This window comes from Mauremys mutica, chromosome 7, assembly GCF_020497125.1.
Source record: "Mauremys mutica isolate MM-2020 ecotype Southern chromosome 7, ASM2049712v1, whole genome shotgun sequence".
NCBI lineage: Eukaryota > Metazoa > Chordata > Testudines > Geoemydidae > Mauremys > Mauremys mutica.
In genome coordinates this window covers 61,063,380-61,088,790 of record NC_059078.1, presented here as the reverse complement: position 1 = coordinate 61,088,790, position 25,411 = coordinate 61,063,380, and the positions used below count along the sequence as shown (strand labels likewise).

General features: G+C 46.2%; 1 protein-coding gene across 5 annotated transcripts in view; it reads right to left on the bottom strand.

The window, feature by feature from the left end:
* Positions 1-25,411, bottom strand: part of MAPK8 (mitogen-activated protein kinase 8) — a 147,188-nt gene that overhangs the window by 56,016 nt on the left and 65,761 nt on the right. For 2 of the 5 annotated variants that reach the window (XM_045024414.1, XM_045024415.1), the window contains exon 2: positions 5,400-5,564. In XM_045024414.1, the coding sequence (XP_044880349.1) occupies positions 5,400-5,521 (122 nt within the window). In that variant the 5' untranslated portion in view covers positions 5,522-5,564. Of the gene's footprint in view, positions 1-5,399; positions 5,565-24,238; positions 24,316-25,411 lie in introns of those variants that run through there. The other 3 variants (XM_045024413.1, XM_045024412.1, XM_045024416.1) reach the window with 3 other exon arrangements.

Below are 25,411 nucleotides of genomic sequence, written 5' to 3'. Positions count from 1 at the left end.
GGCATTTGGGGGTAGAGAAGACCCTTAATTAATTAAGACAGGCAGGCTAATCAGGGCACCTGGTTTAAAAAGGACCTCACTTCAGTCAGTGAGGGGCACACAAGGAGCTGAGAGTGAGAGGGGATGCTGCTGGAGGACTGAGGAGTACAAACGCTATCTGGCATCAGGAGGAAGGTCCTGTGGTGAGGATAAAGATGATGTTGGGAGGCGGCCCTGGGGAAGTAGCCCAGGGAGTTGTAGCTGTCACACAGCTGTTACACAAACACTGTAGACATCTGTGATCCACAGGGCCCTGGGCTGGAACCCAGAGTAGAGGGTGGGCCCGGGTTCCCCGCATCCTCCTTCCCCCTATTGGATGTAAGAGGAGTTGAGCTGGACTGTGGGCCCCACCAGAGGGGAAGGTCTGTGGCCTATCCCCCAACCTACAAGGTGGATCAGCAGAGACTGTGGGGATTGTTCTCCTTCCTTTTCCCCATGCTGGCCAGTGATGAGGTTAGCTGAGTGAATGGCAGGTTGGAGCCACAAGCAAAAGTGGCCAGACTGAGGGCTGCCGTGAATCTCTGAGGTGAGCAAAATCCGTCAATAAGTGCGGGACCCACCAAGGCAGAGGAGGAACTTTGTCATAACATGCACTGAGTTAGAAGCTGTGATGAAGATTATAGTGAGACAGAGTGGCCTCCCACTGAGTCGGAGGGGGAGGGACCGCTCTCTGAACCCAGGTGGGTGGAGCCAGGCCATGATCGCCCCCCCACCAGAAGTCAGGAGGCAGGACTGGAAGTATAAAGTGCAGGTTCTCCTGGAGCTCAGTTTAGCTGCAGCTGCCAAAGGAGACAGATGCCTCCTGCCCACTCCTGAGAGGGGAGACGGCAGCAGATCCCTGCTGAGCTGAAGACTGATCGAACTGCCTGCTGCCAAGGCACTGAGGAGTCGCTGGGACTGCTACTGGCATTCTACCCTGATGAAATAGAGGACAGCCCTCCCCCCGGATCCAGGTACACTCCAAGGGGAGGGGAGGAAGTGGCCCAGGGGCAGCTGACCCCAGTCTGGCTGTGTTACTGCCAGAGATCCGGTCAGCATGTTGCTGCTGGATTCCCCACTGACCCAGTGGTGAAATATTCCATCACTGTTAAGGTCCTGGGTAGGGGGCCTGGTGGAGTCAGGTGGGCTGGGCTCTCCTATCCCCTGCCACCCCACCCCTGGGGTGGCAGCCTCCCCTCTCTAGGCCAAGAGGCCTGCATTTGTCAGCTGGAGCTAGGACACCTGAACCCTGTGTTGCCCTGACTGTGGGCCGGAGCCTTAAACTGCTGCCCCACCCTGACTGAGGGCCCAGCCTTACAGACTTGTGCTGCTCTGCCCAGATCATGGGCCAGAGCCCCTACCTGTTTGACACTCTGTCCTGATTACAGGCCAAGGCCACAGACAGTTTGCTGCCCTGCCTCGATGGAAGACATGGGTCCCAGAGACTCATTCCGACTGCAGGTCGGAACAGTTGTCGGAGCAGTGCTTTACTAATTCCCTGACTGTGGGTAACGTCCAGTGAGGTGGAGTGGCCTCCCTCTGACCCAGAGGGGGAGGGACCACCACTAACCCATGACAGATTCACATCATACCAATCTTGAAAGGGTTAATGAGGCTGAGAAGGGGGCTAATTAACTTGAAAGGTCACACCTGAGGGGAATTAGGCTGGATAAACAACCCCTGATTGGCAACAGAGCCCAACTGAGAAGGGATAGGTGGGATTATGAGAAAGCCAGGAAGTTGGCAGCAGCATGGGCTACAGTCACTATGTAGCCTTAGGGAGAGAAAGGAGGAAACCAAGGAGAGAATCAAAGCAAGTCACAAAGAGAGCACCCTGAGTTGCAGAGAGAGAGGGCAGGGCATGCAGATGAGCACCAGAAGGGGGTGTTGGACTTGGCAGGAGCTAATTCCCAAAGTGGCCAGGAGGAGATGCCCCAATGGTGAATAAACCCCATGACAGGAGCCTTTTGCCTTTTCCCTTGGGAACCTATTGCACAGTCTGGATGTTCTTCCAGAAATTCAGCCTGAGTTTTCCTTTAAACTCATCCCATTCCACTTAGTAATACTCACTTTTAGTATCCTAAACAATTCCTCTTCCTCACTGTGTGTCTACTGCCTTCAGGTATTCGACAAGTGTGTCTACATTCCCTATTCCCACTTTAGCCATGTTATTGTACATTTAGTTTTTAATCTCTCCATCTATTTAATAATTCTTAGTGTTTTTCTGGTATTAAAGGGGCTCCAAACTGAATGTAACTACCAAGAAAATTGTGGCTATCCATGACAACATAGACCCACCCAGAATTCATATTAGCTCTTCTGCTACCACATCACAGTGCAAGCTCCTATTTTACTTTGTTGGCAACTATCAACCCTAATAATACCTTGTTCAACACTGTTACTCTTCAAGTGTCTTACCTGTACTACCTGCATTTTCTCAAATGCATTAGCTTTCCTTTGTCCATATTACTGTCAGAAATTTACACATAAATACAGATTATAACAGGTTCCATTCTAGAGGTTCAGGCAATTTTATTTCATGCCCATACTCCTACCTTCAAGTAGTTTCTTTGGTCATTACTATGTCCTCTTGCTATTATCTCCTGATTTAGTATCAGCTGAAAGTTAATGTTCTATTTACATCTCCTCCCTGATCATTCACAAAAATGTAAAATAAGCCTGGACCTAACACTTATCCCTGGAGTAGACCTATCCCTGGAGCAATTCCAGTTCTCTGCCTGAAATTACTACTTGCTATCTTTAATCTGCAGCCCTCACCTAATTTTCAGTTCATATGGCACTGTCTATAACCAAATCAGTTTTAAATTAGCTTTAGGGGAAAAAAAAACACAGGAATGCAGGGGCAGGATTAGAAAGGCAAATGCACAAAATGAGCTCAAACTAGCTACAGGAATAAAGGGAAACAAGAAGACTTTTTATCAATACATTAGAAGCAAGAGGAAGACCAAGGACAGGGTAGGCCCACTGCTCAGTGAGGAGGGAGAAACAGTAACAGGAAACTTGGAAATGGCAGAGATGCTTAATGACTTCTTTATTTCGATTTTCACAGAGAAGTCTGAAGGAATGCCTAACATAGCGAATGCTAATGGGAAGGGGGTAGGTTTAGAAGATAAAATAAAAAAAGAACAAGTTAAAAATCACTTAGAAAAGTTAGATACCTGCAAGCCACCAGGGCCTGATGAAATGCATCCTAGAATACTCAAGGAGCTAACAGAGGAGGTATCTGAGCCTCTAGCTATTATCTTTGGAAAATCATGGGAGACAGAGATTCCAGAAGACTGGAAAGGGACAAATATAGTGCCCATCTATAAAAAGGGAAATAAAAACAACCCAGGAAACTACAGACCAGTTAGTTTAACTTCTGTGCCAGGGAAGATAATGGAGCAAATAATTAAGGAAATCATCTGCAAACACTTGTAAGGTGGTAAGGTGATAGGGAATGGCCACAACGGATTTGTAAAGAACAAATCATGTCAAACAAATCTGATAGCTTTCTTTGATAGGATAACGAGTCTTGTGGATAAGGGAGAACTGGTGGATGTGGTATACCTAGACTTTAGTAAGGCATTTGATATGGTCTCGCATGATATTCTTATCAATAAAATAGGCAAATACAACTTAGATGGGGCTACTATAAGGTGGGTGCATAACTGGCTGGATAACTGTACTCAGAGTAGTTATTAATGATTCCCAATCCTGCTGGAAAGGTATAACAAGTGGAGTTCTGCAGGGGTCTATTTTGGGACCGGCTCTGTTCAATATCTTCTCAACGACTTAGATATTGGCATAGAAAGTACGCTTATTAAGTTTGCAGATACCGCCAAACTGGGAGGGATTGCAACTGCTTTGGAGGATAGGGTCATAATTCAAAATGATCTGGACAAATTGGAGAAATGGTCTGAGGTAAACAGGATTAAGTTTAACAAAGACAAATGCAAAGTGCTCCACTTAGGAAGGAACTATCAGTTTCACACATACAGAATGGGAAGAGACTGTCTAGGAAGGAGTACGGCAGAAAGGGATCTAGGGGTTATAGTGGACCACAAGCTCAATATGAGTCAACAGTGTGATGCTGTTGCAAAAAAGGCAAACGTGATTCTGGGATGCATTAACAGGTGTGTTGTGAGCAAGACATGAGAAGTCATTCTTCCGCTCTACTCTGCCTCAACTGGAGTATTGTGTCCAGTTCTGGGCACTGCATTTCAAGAAAGATGTGGAAAAATTGGAGAGGATCCAGAGAAGAGCAACAAGAATGATTAAAGGTTTTGAGAACATGATGTGGTCTTGAGAACATTAAGTGGTCCGCCAAGACCGTTATAGGTTAGAGGCAAGATGCACTGATTGAGCTGGAGAGGGAAGGGGCATTACATGTCATTACAATTAGTTCCTCACTTTGGGCTTGGCTACACTTGCAGCTGTAGAGCGCTTTGAGTTAAACCGGCCTTCGGAGAGCGCACTAGGGAAAGCACTCCAGTCTGTCCACACTGACAGCTGCAAGCACACTGGCGTGGTCACACTTGCGGCATTTGCAGCGGCATTGGGAGTGGTGGATTATGGGCAGCTATCCCAGCGTTCAAGTGGCTGCAACGTGCTTTTCAAATGGGTGGGGCTGCGTTGTTTGTATGTGGGGGGAGAGAGAGAGAGGGAGGGTTTTTGGAGTGCTGAAGTGTGTCAGCACTCTATTTTGTAAGTTCAGATCCCCCTAGCCCCCCTGCCTCTCACTCACTCAGTAAATGTTTGCTCTGCCCCATTACAGATAAGCAGCCACTGTCTGACATGGAGCTCTGAAAAGGCACTTCCACATTCCTCAGCCGATTTCACAACAAAGAGAAGAGGCGCCACTTGACTTAAGGGGATTATGGGATGTTTCCGGAGGTCAGTCAGAACGCTATAATGTAACTCCTCATTCACACTGACCCTGGGGCGTTTCAGCCAATACGCAACAGCCATTATCCCTCTCGTGGAGGTGGAGTATCAGGAGCGCTCTAGCCAGGGAGTCAGAGCGCTCTACATGCCTTGCCAGTGTAGACGGGTAGTAAGGTAGAGTGCTCTGGAAAGCTTTATTGCGGTAGAAAGTGCCAGTGTAGCCAAGCCCTTTGAGAATCAAATTCTCTCACACACACATCCGAAGAAGTGAGCTGTAGTCCACGAAACCTTACGCTGAAATAAATTTGTTAGTCTCTAAGGTGCCACAAGTACTTCTGTTCTTTTTGCGGATACAGACTAACATGGCTGCTACTCTGAAACACATCCTACTGACTCTACCCTACTTTCAGTAAGATACAGTAGTCATCACACTCAATTGTCTCTTCTAAATTAAGCTACGATTATTTATGCTCAAATTTAAAGAAAAAACTTACCAAACTATTCCTTGTGCCCCTGATCCTATAGGTTTTAAATTCTGATATCGTTTCAGTACAGTGAAAGTAGAATCTCCAATCTCTACACTGTAGAAATTGCTGTCACGCTTGCTTCTGCTCATGACGACAATTTAGTTAGATAGCTTCATCCAAAATTCTCTCAACCTGTAAAAACAAAAAGAAACAGTTGTAATTGTCAAACTTTGGTTTTCTAAGTATCAAATACAAAAAGTTGCCTTATCAGAGGATTTCTTCTCCTAGATCCACTTTTGCCAATTGTATAGGGAACATCTCCAGTGAGACGACACTAGATCTGTCACTCTGAGGTTTTAGACTGTAAGGCAGGGGTTCTCAAACTGTGGTCCGTGGATAGTTCCCTCTAAGGTGCACGCCTGGGCGGCCGCACACAAAGAAACTAAGGGCCACCCACCTAATTAGTGGAGCCGGCAGGCATGGCTCCACTAATTAGGTGCCTGGACCCTGGAGAAGATGCACATGTAAGGTGAGGTGGTGGCATTGGGGAGGGGGGAATAGGGGGTAGGTGGGAGGGGGCAGTGGGGTGAGAAGAGGGGGTAGAGGGAATTTGGGATATGCAGGGCTGTGGTGGCTGGAGAAAGAGGCAACTTTCCCCAGCTCCAGGGCTGTGGCTGCCAGGGAGAACCCTCCCGCCCCCTTACCAGCCCCAGCTCAGGGGCTGCCATGGCGGGGAAAAGAGGGCACATCCATCGCATTAGAAAGGTAAGACTACGGATATTAAAATATGAGTCGTGTGCTTTTAGTTGTAGGACAAAAAAGGTTAATTTTTTTTATATAGCACTTTTATCCAACCGCCAACATTAAGTGGTCCGCCAAGACCCTCAATTTTTGAAGTGGTCCATGGGAAAAAAAAGTTTGAGAATCACTGCTGTAAGGTGTTCAGGCCAGAGACCGTGTCTTTGCACATATCTGTACAGCACTTGGAATAAAGGCCCCGATCAGGATCAGGGTCACATGAAGGACTATTGCCATAGAAAAAAACTATTAATATACTGCCTGAGGCTAAAAACTAAATCCTGCCTAACAGAGGCCTACCACAGCATGGCACTCCCAAACCTGAAACAATCTGAGCTAGACTGCAAATCAGAGTTCCAGGAAGAAAAACTGAGTTGCACAGGAGGAGTACAATTTATCTTTTAACCTAACAAGAGTAACTTTCAAATGCCCTGGAATTTAATAGTTTACCAAAACTGTGTGTGTGCGCGTGCGTGCATGTGCGTGCATTCTGACTGACAGATATGAACAACAACAAAAAATGATCAGAGAAAGGAAGGAAAAAAAATTCTCTTCCTTCACAGGAAAAAAGGAAGTCTTACCATACGCTACATATTCCTTAAAGATCCCTAGGTTAAAGTTGCATCAACAAACAGTCCAAAAACAAAAACAAAAAAAAGCCACACAACCCAATATTAAGGTTACATTATGTAACTTTAACTCTGCTCCTTTCTGTATATGCACTACCAGTCTTTGAGATTAAATACTGTTTCTCTCCGGTCTCCTGTGCATGGTTGTGAATTAATTTTGGGTGAATGCTAACTGTGCAGTCTCAATGTTCTCTTAATATAGGTTTTGTGTGGAATTAATAGAGTAAATGGTCCTTAGTAGGGTATCTAATATTAAAACCTCTCACACATTTGACTAGAACAAGAAGTGTTTGACCTCTAATGGCTAAAAAAGAGCATGTTGTTTTAATACATTACTTTAGTCATTTACTTAGCTGCTTAACAGAAACAATGACAGATTCTTAGCTCCCATGCAGCACTATATTGTTATTTATTTGTATTATATATACTTGCTTTATTTTAAAAGACATTTGAAAATAGGGATAATATTTTCTTCAGGGAGAGAATCAGAAATTGGTGTTTGTGGCTAGTCTATTTACATAGAAGTCATACATTTGGTGTGATCCATTAAAATAAGTGTTCTAAAATTAGAATTCTTTGAGAATCTAAAAATTCAGCAAATTCAGTTCTCAGTTAGCTGATCTGCATTCAGTTCAGCTACCAGCTGCAATAAAATAAAGGGAACTAGAAGACTAAAATGATGTATTTTTAAATTATTTAATATATTATATAATCTAAAATAAACTGCCATCAGAGGCATCATCTGTCTGAGAAGAAAGCCTTATAAAACTAGCTCTCTTTGCAACTGTTAATTTGTACCTTTGTCACACAAACCTCAAAGGCTCAATTCACTAACTATAGGAGCTGATGTCAGCTCACTGAAGAGGATGTAGAGGTTCCCCTTAATCAGCAACTATGGAATGCCTCACTGGAGCAGACACGACTGTCACGACAACAAGAAAGGAAAGCTGTATAAAAGTTCTGAGCCTATACTGTAAACCAGGGGTAGGCAACCTATGGCACGCGTGCCGAAGGCGGCGCGCAAGCTGATTTTCAGTGGCACTCACACTGCCCAAGTCCTGGCCACTTGTCCAGGGGACTCTGCATTTTAATTTAATTTTAAATGAATCTTCTTAAACATTTTTAAAACCTTATTTACTTTACAGTAATACAACAATAGTTTAATTATATATTATAGACTTATAGAAAGAGACCTTCTAAAAACATTAAAATGTATTACTGGCACGTGAAACCTTAAATTAGAGTGAATAAATGAAGACTCGGCACACCACTTCTGAAAGGTTGCTGACCCCTGCTGTAAACAAAGGAGGGAGACAAGTATATGGATCTAGATTTGCTTCCCTTAGGCCTGTACTACATGACTCCATCAGTGGCTCCTCCTCCTTTCTCCCACTCCATAAATGCCCATCAGGGTTTTTTCTTTGGTCTCTCTCTCTCACTCTGTTCATGGATGACCTCACCTGCTCGCTTGGCTTCAGCCCAAGCTGTAGGGCGACAACTCCCACATCTCCCACCCTGTTCAGCCTCCAGACTATGGCTTTCTGACAAGTGCTCTTGTAACTCAAACCTAGCACAGTGAGCAGTCGCCTCCTCTTCCCACAATCCCCTCATCACCCTTCCCACAGTCAATCCCACTATCCTATCACCCAAATATATGGATCTGGATTTGATTCCCTTAGGCCTGTACTACATGACTCCATCAGTGGCTCCTCCTCCTTTCTCTCACTCCACTCCACTCCATAAATGCCCATCAGGGTTTTTTCTTTGGTCTCTCTCTCACTCTCTCCACTATCCTATCACCCATGCTTGGTGTCAGCTCAGATTCCATTCCCCCCCGGTCACATCCAGGCTGGCACCAGTTTTGGTGGCTCTCTTCCTTTACAGCAACATCTCTAAAATCTGTCCTTTCCTCCTCGTTATTATGTAATCTCCACCTCCACTACAGCAACAACTTCCTCGCTGGCTTCTCTGGTGGACAACTTGCTCCTCTAGACCACACCCAAAATGCTGTTTTGAGGATCATCTTCCTCATGACCTGTATGAAGTGCACACAGATAACTCTGCTGCTCAAATTTTGTTACATTCTGCACCCCTAACCTTCAAGGCTCTGCACAACTCCATTCCTGCTTCCACCTCATTTTGTCCCATTCCCCCACCTTATGTGCAGCAAAGGAAACATGCCCCCAAACTGTTTCCTTTGTATACTTTCCCAGGGTTTGTCTTCCAAGATTCCACTAACACTTCAGCCTTGTTTACACTGAGGGATAACTGCCAGGCCTCAGCAAAATCGCACACTAGTCAACACCAACTAAGCTGCAATATACATCACCTGAGATTACCTTCCATATAAACAAGGCTGGAGTAGTTTCCCCTTCAGTGACTGATTATCACCTTCTTGTTTTGTTTTTAAGAGGAGGAATTTTAAAACTACATTTAAGAAATAACCCACCAGAGAACAATAAAAAAATGCATCATTTTGAGACTGGACCTTCATATAGTGCAACACAGCATTCCACATCTGATTCCAGACCCATGAGATTTACCACAGAGCCCTCCTCTCCTGGGGGTACAATTGAGAGCCACAATCTAAGATTTTATTTTTTAAAATACAATTTGGTTCTAGCCCTCATAGCTAGCAACATAACTTGAGCATGAACCAACCAAACTGAAGCAACATTGTTTTTTCAGTTTGCACACTGTATGAACCAATAGTACTAAGAAGCATGAACAGCCCCAAGTGTCTTAATTCGAAAACCTAAATGATAATATGTCACTTTAGTTTACTTGTTTTAGCACAAATGACCAGGAAACGGTCACGGTTCAGCCCCCCACGGCCTCAGGTGGTGTATTCATTAAATAACTACAAAAACCCTTTTGGTTTAATTGATTAAAAACATTCATTTGTGGTCCTGTAGTAGGTACAGCACCGCTTCAGTCTGAAGTATTTTTATACTATGTCACCCCATTACCATTTGGGGAGCTTGAGTGTGAGCAGATGAGTGCTGTCTAAAAGGCACAAAGCAGTACAAAGGCAACAGCTAGGGAACTAAAATTACCTGCTAATCTGTCCCCTGGGGGCCTAATCCAAGTGTAGGCTATCCAGACCTGCAGTTGATTGCCCCGGTATGTCAGTAAGACCTCTGGCCTGGTATTTCTGCCTCTGTCCTAGCTCCTCCTACTGGGGTGGGTCTTAGGGACAGATTAGCAGGTAATTTTAGTTCCCTAGCTGTTGCCTTTGTACTGCTTTGTGCCTTTTAGACAGCACTCATCTGCTCACACTCAAGCTCCCCAAATGGTAATGGGGTGACATGACTCCAGAGTACTGGCTATGAGCAGCAACATGAGACACAACCCATTAGTCGCTCCCTGCAGCAGAGGGGGAGAACATTTGTTTTTCAGTCAGGCCAATTCAGAGCACCCAGAGTAGAAACTGAGCCCCAGTACTATACTGTGCCCACAATGGTGCCTGCCAACTGAACCCAGTGGGCCTCCTCTGCACCAGGAGCTGGCCAGAGACCCACTCCAGCCAAAAGGGACAGCTACCAACTTTCCAACAAGGAATGCACTACTTCTCCATCTCCAACTCCACTAGCCTGTGGGGATGCTTGGGGTGCGTTTTCATGGTTTTTGTAGAGGGTTCAGAAATTAAGGGAGTGTTTAATTATTGCTGGGTGACTAGTTAGTAGCTATCCCTGATTCCCTTGCCTTTCCCATTTGTCCTTGGTTCCTGACCTTTCCTGTTTTTTTGTTTTTTTTTTAAATTTGCCCCATTCTTTCCCTGGAATAAAACATTTGTATATTCTTAAAATTGGTTCCCTCTAATTATCTGCAACTTCTTAGAGGTCATAGGGTCTACTACGTTATGTACCTAGCAACTAAGTGGCATCACAAACGCAAACAACCCAGGGTCGACTGATGCTAAAATGGGTGAGGAGGGAGGATTAAAGGGATTACGTGGGGGACTGGGAATACTTCAGGAGAGAGACACAAATATACATGTAGATCACCTTTTAAAAAATGTGCATGCACTGTGCTTTTGGATAATGTGCTACCTCACTTATGTAATCAGAAGATGTGATAAATTAAGGGGGTGGGTGTAGCTCCCTTTTATGGACACCCAGCAGCCAGTTAGCTATGAAGTCCGTCTTGGTGGATGTTCTCTGCTTGCTTCACCTGTAAAGGGTTAAAGTCCCCCAGGTAAAGAAGAGGGAGTGGGCACCTGACCAAAAGAGCCAATGGGAAGGCTAGAACTTTTTAAAATGGAGGAGAAAAAACCCCAAATGCTTTTGTTTTGCTTGTACCCTTTAAGGTGGACCTCAAGGTTATTCTTGACGTTTAATTTTTGTCAGTGGGATTTTCAAATCTAGTAAAAGCCTAAAATCCAGATGTATTTTCATTCTTTTTGTTTAATAAAATTTACCTTTTTTAAGAACAGGACTGGATATTTTGTTTCTTAAGAGGTTTGTGCATGTTTTTTTAGTTAGCTGGTGGAACAGTTAATTTCCTTTTTCTTCCTTCTCAGCTCTTCCCTGGAGGGGGTGGGAGTGAAAGGGCTTGAGGGTACCCCACAGGAAGGAATTCCCAAGTGCGTCCTCCTGGGTTCCAAAAAAGGGTTTTTTGCACTTGGGTGGTGGCAGCATCTACCCATCCAAATTCAGAGAAAAAGCTGTAACCTTGCAAGTTTAATACTAGCCTAGAGTGGCCAGGATTAATTTTTAAAATCTTTGCGGGTCTCCACCTTCTGCACTTGAAGTGCTAGAGTGGGGAATCAGCCTTGACATGGTGGCAGAGCAGTGGGATCATTTTGAACCAGAAGCACAGACCCCAGGATTTTAAAAGGTTGCATTTTTCCTTTTGACTGCTTGAAAGCCGGGGGGGGGGGGGGGGGGCCCCCCTTTATTTTGTTTGCTGCCTGAGGGGGAACAGGCACACAAAAGGGTCAGCCTGCCAAGCCAGGGAGTCCAAGAAGCAGTTTATTTAATTTTATTTTTTTCTAGCTTTGTGGCAACGAAATAGCTAGGCTAGAGTAGGGCAGCCTTGTGCACGAGGTTGAGGTTGGGCACGGAAACCCTAGAGCAGGGGTCGGCAACCTTTGAGAAGTGGCGTGCCAAGTCTTCATTAATTTAAGGTTTCGCGTGCCAGACTGGCAGCATGGGCAGCAGACAGAACCCCAGACGGGCAGTGGGCTGAGCGGCTCAGCCCGCTGCCCGTCTGGGGTTCCATCCGCTGGCCCCTGCCAGCCAGGGTCCCGGACGCCGGCCCTGCTCAGCCTGCTGCCAGCTGGGTTCCGTCCATCCAAGTCGGCAGCGGGCTGGCAAGGGACCGGTGTCTGGGACCCGGGCCGACAGCGGGCTGAGCAGGGCCGGCGGCCAGGACCCTGGCTGGCAGCAGCGTGCCACCCAAAATCTGCACACATGCCACAGGTTTCTGACCCCTTACCTAGAGCAACCAGTCTTCCCAAAGTGACACGCCATGGAGGAGACAGACCCAGATCAAGCCCAGACACCTAGCTCCATAACAGAAATGCAGGGAGGGGATGGGGGGGGACCAGGAACTTCCCAGGAGGGAAGGGTCAGCCCTCCCCAACCCAAGATCCAAGTGCCAAGATGGAGGGATGCCCTTAACCCAGACCGAGTTCTGACTGCAGAAGACAGGAATTTCGTCCTACAGATGATACGCTTGGAAGCAGAGGAGAGGAGACAGGCGAAGCGCTTGGAGGTGGAGTTAGAGGTGAAGCACTTAGAGCTGGAAAGGACTAAGCTGGGTCCACCAGGAAATCCTAACAGTCCTTCTCCATGCACCGCTCCCCAATTCAAGAAATTCCCCACACATAAGGTAGGTGATGATATAGAGGCCTTCTTAGAATATTTTGAAAGGGTCTGCCTTGGGTACAATACCGCTACAGACGAGTATATGGTGCTGCAGAGGCCACAACTCAGTGGACCCTTAGCAGAGGTGGCAGCTGAAATGCCTAAGGAACACATGAACAAACACAATCGTTTTAAACAAAAGGCCAGAATTAGAACGAGGCTAACACCCGTCGGCAGTTGAGAGCCCTAAGGTGGAAACCAGACGTGGCATTTTCCCGACACACCTATCACATTGTAAAAAATTGGGATGCCTGGATATCAGAAGCAAATGTTAAATCTCTGAAAGATCTGTCTCCTTATACAAATGGAGCAGTTCTTAGAGAGTGTTCCTGAGGAAATAGAAAGGTACAGCCTAGATGGGAAGCCCAAAACTGTAATCAAGGCAGGGGAGATCGGAACCAAATAGGTGGAGGTGGCAGATGTGACGGGGTGGGTCACAGAGACCCCCTTGGGACTACCACCTGATGTGCTGAGACTCTCTCTGAGCCCGTTTTTCCTGCCAGACTGGGACTTCAGTACCCTGTCTTGTTAAGCCAGACATGCTAGCCTGCTGCAAACACAGACCCAGGTCTGAACCAAGTCCCTCAAAAGCTACAGACTTAATTGAAAACAGCTTAAGAAGTGCTCCTGTCTCTAGCACCCAGATCCCAATGGGATCCAAACCCCAAATAAATCTGTTTTACTCTGTATAAAGCTTATACAGGATAAACTCATAAATTGTCCACCTGCTTTAAATGTAATGATCTGAGGCATGTGAAGGCCAACTGCCCCAAAAGCACCAGCTGACTGCAACTCATCACCCTGGAGTCCCACTGAGAGCCTTCAGGCCCAGATGCCTTGCAAATACCTCCAGAGTGAAGGGAAACTGAGTGTGGGCAGGAGGAGGATTACTGCATGGAGAGACACTGGAGCACAGGTGTCAGGTATCCACCAATCCCTGGTGGACCCCAAATTCATTGACCCAGAGGCCCAATTGACGGTGCAACCTTTTAAGGCCAACTCTTAACCTGCCTATAGTCAAGCTGCCTGTCCAGTACAAGGGCTGGTCAGGAATATGGACTTTTGCAGTCAATGACATTTATCCCATTCCCATGCTGCTGGAAGAAGACTTAGCCAACCATGTGAGGCTAACAAAAAGGGTGGGGATGGTCATCCGCAGCGAGGCTAAACAGGCCTCCACACCTAACTCCATTCCTAACTCCATTCCTGAGCCTCCTATAGGAATCCAGCCAGAGGTGGTGGAATCAGACTCCAGCCCAGAGTCTATGGCAGCAGTTGTAGATCCAGCTCCTGGGACCCAGCCAGAACCAGCCCAAGAATTGGAACTGGTAGAACAGTCAGCACCAGAGCCTGTACTTGCAACCCCACCAGAGTTAGGGAAGCCAGCACCAAAGGGTGCCACAGAGCCTGCACCTGCAGCAGCTAAACTGGCGTAAGAAGCTCAACTGAAGCCAGAAATACAACCTAGAGCACCAGCGGAGTGCGGTTCACAGTCGACGGAGACACCCCCCTATCACTTGCATAGTTTCCAGTGGGACCAAGCCCAAGTCCACAACTCATCAAGGAACTGATGTCTCCAGCATCAAGGCAGCAGTTCCAGGCAGAGCAGAAAGTGGATGAAAGCCTCAAGGGAGTTTGGACGGCAGCACGGAGCAACTCACCGCCTCTCAGCTCTTCCAATAGGTCCAGGTTTGTTGTAGGACGACTCTTATACAAGAAAACCCTTTCTGGTGGGCACAAGGAGGACTGGCATCCTCAGAGATAGTTGGTAGTTCCAACTAAGAGGGAAAAGCTCTTGAGCTTAGCCAACAATCACCCTAGTGGCCATGCTGGGGTGAACAGGACCAAAGACCATTTGGGGAAGTCATTTCACTGGGAGGGAATGGGCAAGGATGTTTCTACCTATGTCTGGTCTTGTGAGGTGTGCCAGAGGGTGGAAAGCCCCAAGACCAGGTCAAGGCCCCTCTCCAGCCACTCCCATCATTGAGGTTCCATTTCAGCATGTAGATATGGGTATTTTGGGTCCTTTACCTAAGATGACACCCAGAGGGAAGCTTTACATACTGACTTTCATGGATTTTGCCACCCAATGGCTGGAAGCAGTAGCTGTAAGCAACACCAGGGCTAAAAGCGTAAGCCAGACATTGGCAGACATTTTTGCCAGGGTAGGTTGGCTCTTCGACATCTTTACAGATTTGGGAACTAACTTTCTGGCAGGGACTATGAAACGTCTTCGGAAATCTCATGGGGTGAACCATTTGGTTGCCACCCCTTACCACCATCAAACAAATGGCCTAGTAGAGAAGTTTAATGGAACTTTGGGGGCCAAGATACATAAATTTGTGAATGAGTACTCCAGTGATTGGGACCTATTGTTGAGCAGTTGCTCTTTGCCTACAGAGCTGTACCACATCCCAGTTTGGGATTTTCACCCTTTGAACTCATTTATGGCCACGAAGTTAAGGGGCCATTATAGTTGGTGAAGCAGCAATGGGAAGGGGTCACATCTTCTCTAAGAATAACATTTTGGACTTTGTAACCAACCTGCAAAACACCCTCAAAGTCTCCCTAAGCCCTTGCTCGAGAAAACCTACAGGATGCTCAACAAAAGCAAAAGGCCAGAGAGCATTCCTTCAAAGTAGGTGACCAAGTCATGGTCCTGAAAGCGCTCCAGGCCAATGAAATGGAAGTGTCGTAGGAGGGGCCATTTATGGTTCAAGATCACCTGAGATCAGTTAATTACCTCATAGCGTTCCCAGACCTTATCCTAAAATCTAAAGTATACCATGTTAATTCTCTAAAGGCCATTTATTCCCAAGAAATCAAGGTCCTCCAGTGTACAGCCCAGGAGAGAGACAGCGCTGAGTGGCCTGAAGGAGTCTATTATGATGGAAATAGCAACGGTGGCGTAAAAGAGGTGAGCCTTTCCATAACCCTTGGGCGTAAGCAGCGACAGCAAATTCTGGAGCTGTGCACCAGCTTCACGCCAATGTTTTCAGCCACCCCAGACAGACAGAACAGTCATACCACTGCATTAACACAGATAATGCTCGCCCAATTAGAGCCCAACCCTGCTGGATGGCTCCTCAAGCCAAAACGGCAATAGAAAGGAAAATCAAGGACATGTTACAAATGGGCGCAATCCGCCCCTCAGAGTGCATGGGCCTCTCCAGTGGTTCTGGTTCCCAAACCAGATGGGGAAATCCGCTTTTGTGTGGACTACTGTAAGCTAAATGCTGTAACTCAACCAGAAAACTATCCAATGACACGCAAAGATGAGCTATTGGAGAAACTGGGACGTGCCCAGTTCATCTCCATCTTCGACTTAATTAAGGGGTACTGGCAAGTGCTGCTAGATGACCCCACCAAGGAAAGGTCAGCCTTCATCACCCACGTAGGGCTGTATGAATTTAACGTGCTCCCTTTTGGACTGCAAAATGCACCCGCCACCTTCTAGAGACTGATAGATAACCTTCTGGCTGGATCTGGGGAATTTACAGTCGCCTACCTTGATGATGTGGCCATATTCTCAGATTCATGGGCAGAACACCTGGAACATTTCTAAGCTGTCTTCCGGCGCATAAGGGAAGCAGGATTAACCGTTAAGGCCAAAAAACGTCAAATAGGCCTAAACAGGGTTACGTACCTTGGACGCCAGGTGGGTCAAGGAACTATCAACCCCCTACAGGCTAAAGTAAATGCTATCCAAAATTGGCCTGTCCCTAAGTCAAAGAATCAGGTCCAATCCTTCTTGGGCTTGGCTGGGTATTACAGACAATTTGTACCACACAACAACCAAATTGCCACCCCACTGACAGACCTAACCAGGAAAAAAACAGCCAATTCAGTTCAGTGGTCTGAGAAGCGTCAAAAAGCCTGTATCCAGCTTAAGGCAGCCCCTACATCTGACCGTGTACTAAGGGCCCCGGACTTCGACCAACCGTTTGTCATAACCACACATGGTCCGAGCGTGGTGTAGAAGCAGTTTTAATGCAGGCAGGACGAGATCAACAATTCCATCCTGTCGTGTTTCTCAGAAAAAACTTTCTGAGAGGGAAAGCCACTGGTCAGTCTCAGAAAAAGAATGTAATGCCATTGTGTAAGCTCTGGAGAAGCTACACCCATACATTTGGGGACGGCATTCCCACCTGCAGACAGACCATGCTGCCCTAAAGTGGCTTCACTCAGTCAAAGATACTAACAAAAAACTTCTTCGGTGGAGTTTAGCTCTTCAAGACTTTGATTTTGAAATACAACACATTTCAGGAGCCTCTAACAAAGTGGTTGATGCACTCTCCTGGGAAGGTTTCCCAGAATCAGCCGGGTAAAAATGTCCCTGTATTCCAAGTCATTGTAGTCCTTGAAATTTAAAAAGTACTGTTTAGTTCTCCATGTAATTATTCGTAAATTAGAGGTGCATGTATCTTATTAACTCTGTTTCCTAAACCTCCAGGAAGAAATCCCAGCGGTGTGGACCAGACCTGAACCAGGCTGGCCAGCACGGTCTGTGATTTGCGGGGCGTGTGATAAATGAAGGGGGGTAGCTCCCTTTTATGGACACCCAGCAGCCAGTTAGCTGTAACCTCCCTCTTGGTGGATGTTCTCTGCTTGCTTTAAAAAAAAAAAAAAAAAAGTTAAAAAGTCCCCCAGGTAAGGAAAGGGAGTGGGCACCTGACCAAAAGAGCCAATGGGAAGACTAGAACTTTTTAAAATGGGGAAAAAACTTCCCCTTTGTCTGTTGTTGTTCTCCAAGGAAGAGGGGAACAGGGCAGAAGTTATGCTGTGAGAAGCTGAAGGCCAGGTATGAAAATCATTAAAATTATACCTAGAAATTGCTTATTTGGAAACCCAGATATGCAAGTAGATCAGAAATGTCTAGAAAGACAAGATTAGGTTTATTTCTTTTATTTTGTAAGGCTTGTGGACTCCTCTGTGCTACCCCCAAATGCTTTTGTTTTGCTTGTACCCTTTAAGGTGGACCTCAAGGTTATTCTTGTCATTTAATTTTTGTCAGTGGGATTTTCAAATCTAGTAAAAGCCTAAAATCCAGATGTATTTTCTTTTTGTTTTTAAATAAAATTTACCTTTTTTAAGAATGGGATTGAATTTTTTTGTGTTTTAATTAGCTGGTGGCAACAGCTAATTTCCTTTGTATTCTTTCTCAGCTCTTTGCCTTGGTGGAGGAGTGGGGGGTGAAAGGGCTTGAGGGTACCCCACAGGAAGGAATTCCCAAGTGTGCCTTCCTGGGTTTCAAAAAGGGGGGGTTGCATTTGGGTGGTGGCAGCATCTACCCATCCAAGGTCAGAGAGAAGCTGTAATCTGGGGAGTTCAATACAAGCCTGGAGTGGCCAGTATTAATTTTTAAAATCTTTGCGAGCCCCCACCTTCTGCACTCGAAGTGCCAGAGTGGGGAATCAGCCTTGACAGAAAGTCATGTCAGTTAACCATTAATAGTGGGCATTTTGCATTTTTTCGTGTGTGCTAATACTACCAGCGAATTACAAAACTGCAGAAGACATACTATTGAAAAACAGAGACAGTAGGGAATGCAAGTATTTGGAGAACTAATAATCACCCCAAGCATATGTTGTCTCCTTTTATCCCTGGAATGACAAATGTTTTTCCAACTCCTGTAGGAGATGGCATACAGTTATAAGTAACAGGTTTGGAATACTGCTTTTATTCTTAAATTACATCAAATTTATTCAACTAGAAGTGTTTGTATTAGAACTTGCCATGGGCACTGTGGTTACGTGCTGATTCTTCTAGGTAGGGGAATTATTTTAAAGCCAATAATATTTTTAACAATGAAGCCATAAAAATGCATTGTGTATAGAGTGGTTCCAGAGGACAATAGCTCGTGTATGCCAAAAAGTTTGTGCACTCATTTTCCACGCAAAGTGAATTCATAGATTTCCAGTGACATTGCCTGCTTCAGGTTTTTGAGTGCCTAAAGATTTTATTCTTTAGTTTTAAGTATTACTCAGATGTTAACCAGAGCCATTTCTTTAGAACATCTGTGATATTATTTAAATAAGGATCCTGGGTTGTGACATTTGTAGAAATCCTTATTTTAGTAGTGAGGTTGTGATGATAGATGGTTAAAAGGTTCAAGTAAATCAACTCTTGCAGAAGTGGTAGGTGAATGCAAACAAATTCCTGGTAATAAGTTTTTCATTCAAGCTGGGTTCCCCCCGATGATACATCAACATAATTCCTTTCAAAATTAATGGCAGTTAAAAGCTAGTTTTGTATCTGGGACTAAAGTTTGACTGTCAATCAAACAAGAGGTTTTCCCCTATATTCACAGATTCCTGAGGCCAGAAGGGCCCATTGTGATAATCTAGGGCTTGGCTACACTGGAGAGTTGCAGCGCTGGTGGTGGGTTTACAGCGCTGCAACTTACTCACCGTCCACACTTGCAAGGCACATACAGCGCTGCATCTCCCTGGCTGCAGCGCTGGCTGTACTCCTGCTCTGCCTTGGGTATAACTATTGCAGCTGTGGAGTGCCTATTGCAAAGCCCGCGAGGGAAACCGCCGCTCCGGCGCTGCCCCCATGACCTGCCGTTTTTACAAGGAGCTGGACGCGATACTTGGGGGTGACCCCACTGCCAATCCGACGACCACGATGGACACGTCAGAGCGGAGGGGGGAGGGGGAGGGAGAGGAGGAGGAGCGGGGGGGGGGTGAGGAAACCGAGAGTGAGGGTACTGGGATGGGGGGAGACAACCCGGAGTCCCAGGAGGCATGCAGCCAGGAGCTCTTCTCAAGCCAGGAGGAAGGTAGCCAGTCGCAGCAGCCGGTACTTGGTGAAAGACAAGTAGAGGAGCGGGTTACTGGTAAGTGGCTTTTATTTTCAGGATAGAAATGTTTCGGGAGAGGAGGGGGGGGGTTTAGGGTTGCATGCATGCATGCCTAGATGTGGAATAGCCCACTGATGTGGTCTATCACGTCGCGGTAATCGGCCTCGGTAATCTCTTCAAAAGTTTCAGCCAGAGCGTTGGCAACGCGCTTGCGCAAGTTTATAGGGAGAGCCACTGTGGTCCTTGTCCCAGTCAGGCTAACGCGTCCGCGCCACTGTGCCGCGAGGGGTGGGGGGACCATTGCTGCACACAGGCAAGCTGCATAGGGGCCAGGGCGGAATCCGCATTGCTGTAGAAGACCCTCCCGCTCTTCCCAGTGACCCGCAGCAGCAAGATATCTTATTAACTCCTGTGGAAAATGTTGGGAGAGTGTTCAGTGCAGATGCCCCCTGTAGCTGTTTGCTGTCCCCAACGCACAGAAACCTCTGCACAGCCCTGAAGCAATCAGTCCCCCTTACTCACCATTTCGTGGCTCCTGTGGGTTATGTGCACTCTGTTTGGTATGGGAAAAGTATGCTAAAGTGAAGACTGTAAACTCCTTCACTGTGTGGAAATAACTGTCTGGATGAGACTATAAACAATGCTGCCTCTGTTAACTGTTGCCATTTTTGCCTTTTGAAAAGTGTCCTTGACTACTGGACTGCCCGTATCATCGACTGCTCAGAGGCTACAAAACCTCAGGAAGAAGCCGTGAAAAAGTAAAGAAGACCTGCTGAAAGCAGTTATGGATCAGTCTGCCAGAGAGAGTAAAAAACTGCAGGACTGGAGGAAAAAACTGCAGGACTGGAGGGAAAGGGAAAGCAGGATCCACAAGAGAAATGCAGCGGCTAAGAAGAAAAGCACAAAGCAGCTGATAAACATCCTGGTGCGCCAAACGGACTCTATCCAGTCACTCGTAGCCATGCAGGCAGAGCACTACCATGCCGCCCCCCCCCCCCGTCCCAAAGCTCTTTCCCTTGTGCCCCAATGTCAGCTCCAAACCCCCTTCCCCAGCATCCAGGTTCTTACCACCACCAGCTGCCCCCAACACCTGTACGTTCACCAACCAGCCCTGAGAACTACGACCCTTACCCTCTGCACTCAACCCCCATCACCATGCAGTATAGGCATCCTGAAGTGCAGCAGTCATTGCACAGCACTCCAGACAGGACATATTCAAACCTGTGACTGCACAGTTCCCCACCCCACCCCCCTGCCCTTTTAGGTTCCCAAAATGTTGTGTGTCTGTCAAGAAAGTTATTTTCTTTTCAATAAATGAATTCTTGGCTTTGAAAACAGTCTTTATTATTGCAGAAATTGAAAGATACCATAGCCCAGGAAAGAAACAGGCACTGCAAATCATTTTAGGAAAAACAGATTCCTACTAACATTGTAACCACTGCACTTCACTCCCGTGTAAGGCAACAAACATTACTGTTGGTTTTCAGCCTCAAATTCCTCCCTCAAGGCATCCCTAATCCTTGTAGCCCTGTGCTGGGCCTCTCTAGTAGCCCTGCTCTCTGGCTGTGCAAATTCAGCCTCCAGGCGTTGAATCTCGGCGGTCCATGCCTGACTGAATGTTTCACCCTTCCCTTCACAAATATTATGGAGGGTACAGCACGCGGATATAACCGCAGGGACGCTGTTTTCCCCCAAGTCTAGCTTCCCATACAGAGATCGCCAGCGCCCTTTTAAACGGCCAAAAGCACACTCCACAGTCATTCGGCACCAGCTCAGCCTGTAGTTGAACCGGTCCTTGCTCCTGTCAAGCTTCCCTGTATACGGTTTCATGAGCCAAGGCATTAACGGGTAAGCGGGGTCTCCAAGGATCACAATGGGCATTTCGACATCCCCTACTGTGATCTTCCGGTCTGGGAAAAAAGTCCCGGCCTGCATCTTCCTGAACAGGCCACGGTTCCGAAAGATGCGTGCATCATGCACCTTTCCAGGCCAGCCTGTGTAAATGTCAATGAAACGCCCACAGTGATCCACAAGCGCCTGGAGAACCATAGAGAAATACCCCTTCCGATTAACGTACTCGGATGCTAGGTGGGGTGGTGCCAGAATAGGAATATGCGTCCCATCTATCGCCCCTCCACAGTTAGGGAAACCCATTTGTGCAAAGCCATCCACAATGTCCTGCATGTTCCCCAGAGTCACGGTTCTTCTTAGCAGGATGCGATTAATGGCCCTGCAAACTTGCATCAACACGATTCCAACGGTCGACTTTCCCACCCCAAACTGGTTCCCGACCGATCGGTAGCTGTCTGGAGTTGCCAGCTTCCAGACTGCAATAGCCACCCGCTTCTCCACTGGCAGGGCAGCTCTCAATCTCGTGTCCTTGTGCCGCAGGGTGGGGGCGAGCTCAGCACACAGTCCCATGAAAGTGGCTTTTCTCATACGAAAGTTCTGCAGCCACTGCTCGTCATCCCAGACTTCAATGACGATGTGATCCCACCACTCAGTGCTTGTTTCCCGAGCCCAAAAGCGGCGTTCCACGGTGCTGAGCATTTCCGTGAATGCCACAAGCAATTTAGTGTCATACGCGTCAGGCGACTCGATATCATCATTGTCGGACTCCTCACTGTCACTTTGGAGCTGAAGGAATAGCTCAACTGCCAAACGTGATGTGCTGGCGAGACTCATCAGCATATTCCTCAGCAGCTCGGGCTCCATTTCCCACAGAAATCGCGCTGCACAGAAACCGTTGGGACAGGCACAATGGCGCCAAACGTGGACGGAAAAACAGTGACTGCTGGGATGTGAAGCGATGCATCACAGGGCATTGGGACAGGAAGCAGAATGACCCGCACCCTTCCGTCCCCTTCCCACAACCCACGGTGCCAAAATGGGACGAGGTGCTCTGTGGGATAGCTGCCCATAATGCACCACTCCCAACAGCACTGCAAATGCTGCAAATGTGGCCACACTGCAGCGCTGGTAGCTGTCAGTGTGGCCACACTCCAGCGCTTTCCCTACACAGCTGTACGAAGACAGCTGTAACTCCCAGCACTGCACATCTTGCAAGTGTAGCCAAGCCCCTAATCTGACCTCTTGCATAACACAGACCATATTTAGCATCTCTTTGGTAACAATTGCTAACTGAGTAGGATTTTTCAGTGGTTTTCCTGTACTACAGATATAGCAGATGGAGTACCCAGTAAAATGTGGTCATTAAGTGACACTGTGCTCAGTACTGTACAAGACAGAATCCCAGCCCCCAGGATCTTACAATCTAACAAGAACAAATGCATGAAAACCACACCTCACTGAGACCTGACTACAGGTTGCTGGACTGGTAACATCACACCTGCCAGTCAGTGAGAACAATGGAGGTGACTTTTAGCACAATTCCTACTGACATATAAGCACTTGGTTGCCAAAACATCTGACCTACAAACTGCTTTAGTTAATACTCAGAGTGTGGTAATCCTAAGGATAGCCCATCAGTGTAGCATGAGGCTAATTAGTGCTCTCCTCCTTCCCCCACCATTACTCCCCCAAACCAAATAAATGATAGGCTTTAATATTAGGGTCCTTACACTTTCTTGTTCTTTCTGCTGCTGCCCTCCTGGGCATACAGAAGGCCCACCTGTTCTTACTGGGCCTTCCGCCCCTTGCTTCCCCCTGCCTCTCCCCCCCCCCCATACACCTAGTCTGGTCCGCTCTGTGCCCTGCCTTCCCATTCCCCTCACTCACAGTTGTCCCTCACTCACCCAAACAAATTTTAAGCTTGCTCGGAGCAAGCAGGTTTAACCTAGCCTCAATTCAAGTGCAAGATATTTTTGCGTCAGAGGGTTAAATCAGTGAGCGGACAAAATTTCTACTACACTTGGATTGTTAACTGGAGGAAGGGAACATCGAATTTAATACATAAAGGTTAAACAATTAGTTTTCAAATTTGAAATCTTTTAATCCTATCCAAAGAGGTTTTGTTTAAAGTTTTACCAGAGCTATTCCAATGTTCCCCAAAGCAATTGTTGATACGTTGCCTCACAATCTGGAGTAATAGTTAAGCAATTCAGAAATGCCCCTAATGCTTCCAAATCTCAAGGATTATATGACTATCTGTTAATTCCACATGAACTATAACAAATTCATGGTACCAGCAGTGTAATTATGATTCTGGTTTAAAAAAAGAATTGGGTACATGTCTGAGGGAGATGATTCAGTGACAACCAGCCAGCTGTAATTAAATGTGCCTGCATCCTGTTAAAAAAATATTACCAGTTTAATTTCACAATCAATCATGACAGTTAGCATGGGGGGGGGGGAATTGAAAAAAACAAATAGGTAAAGAACAAATTAGTATTTCAACAGACTGCAAACTCCATATAATATTGTAAAGCACTAAAAGTTAAAATCCTATATCCTCTCTCTGCTATTAGATTCTTTTAAAATTATATTAAGAGGCTTGCCTTCTACCTGAATGAAATAGAACATAACCCAAAACTGTTCTACACCTTTCCTTTATTCAGACTACCCTGTAATTCAGTCAGTTCCTTTAGATGTAGGCATACCAATTCGGTTATTTTGTCAATTAAAGAACCTTAGTGCTCTATGGTTTTCAATCCATGCTGATTCTTATGGTATATTCACATTGTGAGCCAACTAACTGTATCGCTGGTGAAAAATCTCCGTATTATAAAGGTATACTTCATCTATTTTGCAAATCAAAATGCTAATCCCACTCTGATTTTGCTGCTTCCCAAGCACCAAGTATACCTTGCTCCAAACATAACTGGCCTTCATAGACTTGGAATCTCAAATGTTCCTCGAATGGCTGTCTTCTAATCATTCAATTTTCAAGCCCTGGGAGTTGAGTAGGAAAATGAAATGGTGAGCCTTTTTCCAGCACTGAGGTTGCACATACATAAAAATTGTTTAGTGGGAGAAATACAAGAAATAAGCCACTAAAAATAAACAGCCCTGCTCGCCTGCTTTCATTAAAGCTGAACATATCCTGCATGCCCAATAAGCCATTACTTCAGGGAAGGGGATTATTTTCAAATCCTGTACAGAAGATAAGGGGTTGAAAGAATTAATGAGAAACTTCATGTTAACAGGCACTTTGGAAATCAAACTAAGCATACCACAACACAACACTATGCTAGATCCTGTTGGAAATGTTTCCATCTAACAAACCAATGTGTATTGACAAGCTTTAGCTCTACTTTCTACACTTAATGTTTCATCTTAGTCTTATAATTATATATAGTGCCTTTCATTCCAAAGAGAATCCATCACTTAAATACACAGACTTATCTGCAGTGGAAGAACACTACTGTTTAACACCCACCAAAATGCTACACCGTTCAGGGCATGAGAGGAGGATGAGTGTACTAGGGTTGCCAGTTTTGCTTGGACATATTCCTCAAGATTTTGTCACATGACAATCTTAAATTCTTGGAGACGCCAGGGCAATCTTGAAGGGCTGGCAACCCTAGCGTACACCCAACTTACTGTAAGGTAATATCTGGTATGTATTCAGGAAGCAGTTATCCAATCTAACAGCAGAATAATAAGTAATTTAGTAACAGGTCCTGGGATCCCACATGAAGCTAAACTGATACAATTCAACTATATGTAGCCAGAACCATTGTGGTTAGGTTTCCTATTGGTTCCTTAATTGAATACATAATTTTCCTGTGATGCACATCTAGGTCCATAGTAACTGAAGCACAGGAAGAAATAAACCACGTCTCCCAATGCCACCAGGGAATGAAATCTGAGGAAGGGCAGACCATGTCACTAGCAAGCTGGGGAGAGCACAGGGAAGGGATAGCAGTGAATGAGCTTTTAGTTTACAGCTGGGGGCTACGTAAAAATGGCTCCATGAGCACCACACCAATTCTTGGGATTATGCCTACAAATTGCCCGGAGAAGGGGAACAGGTGC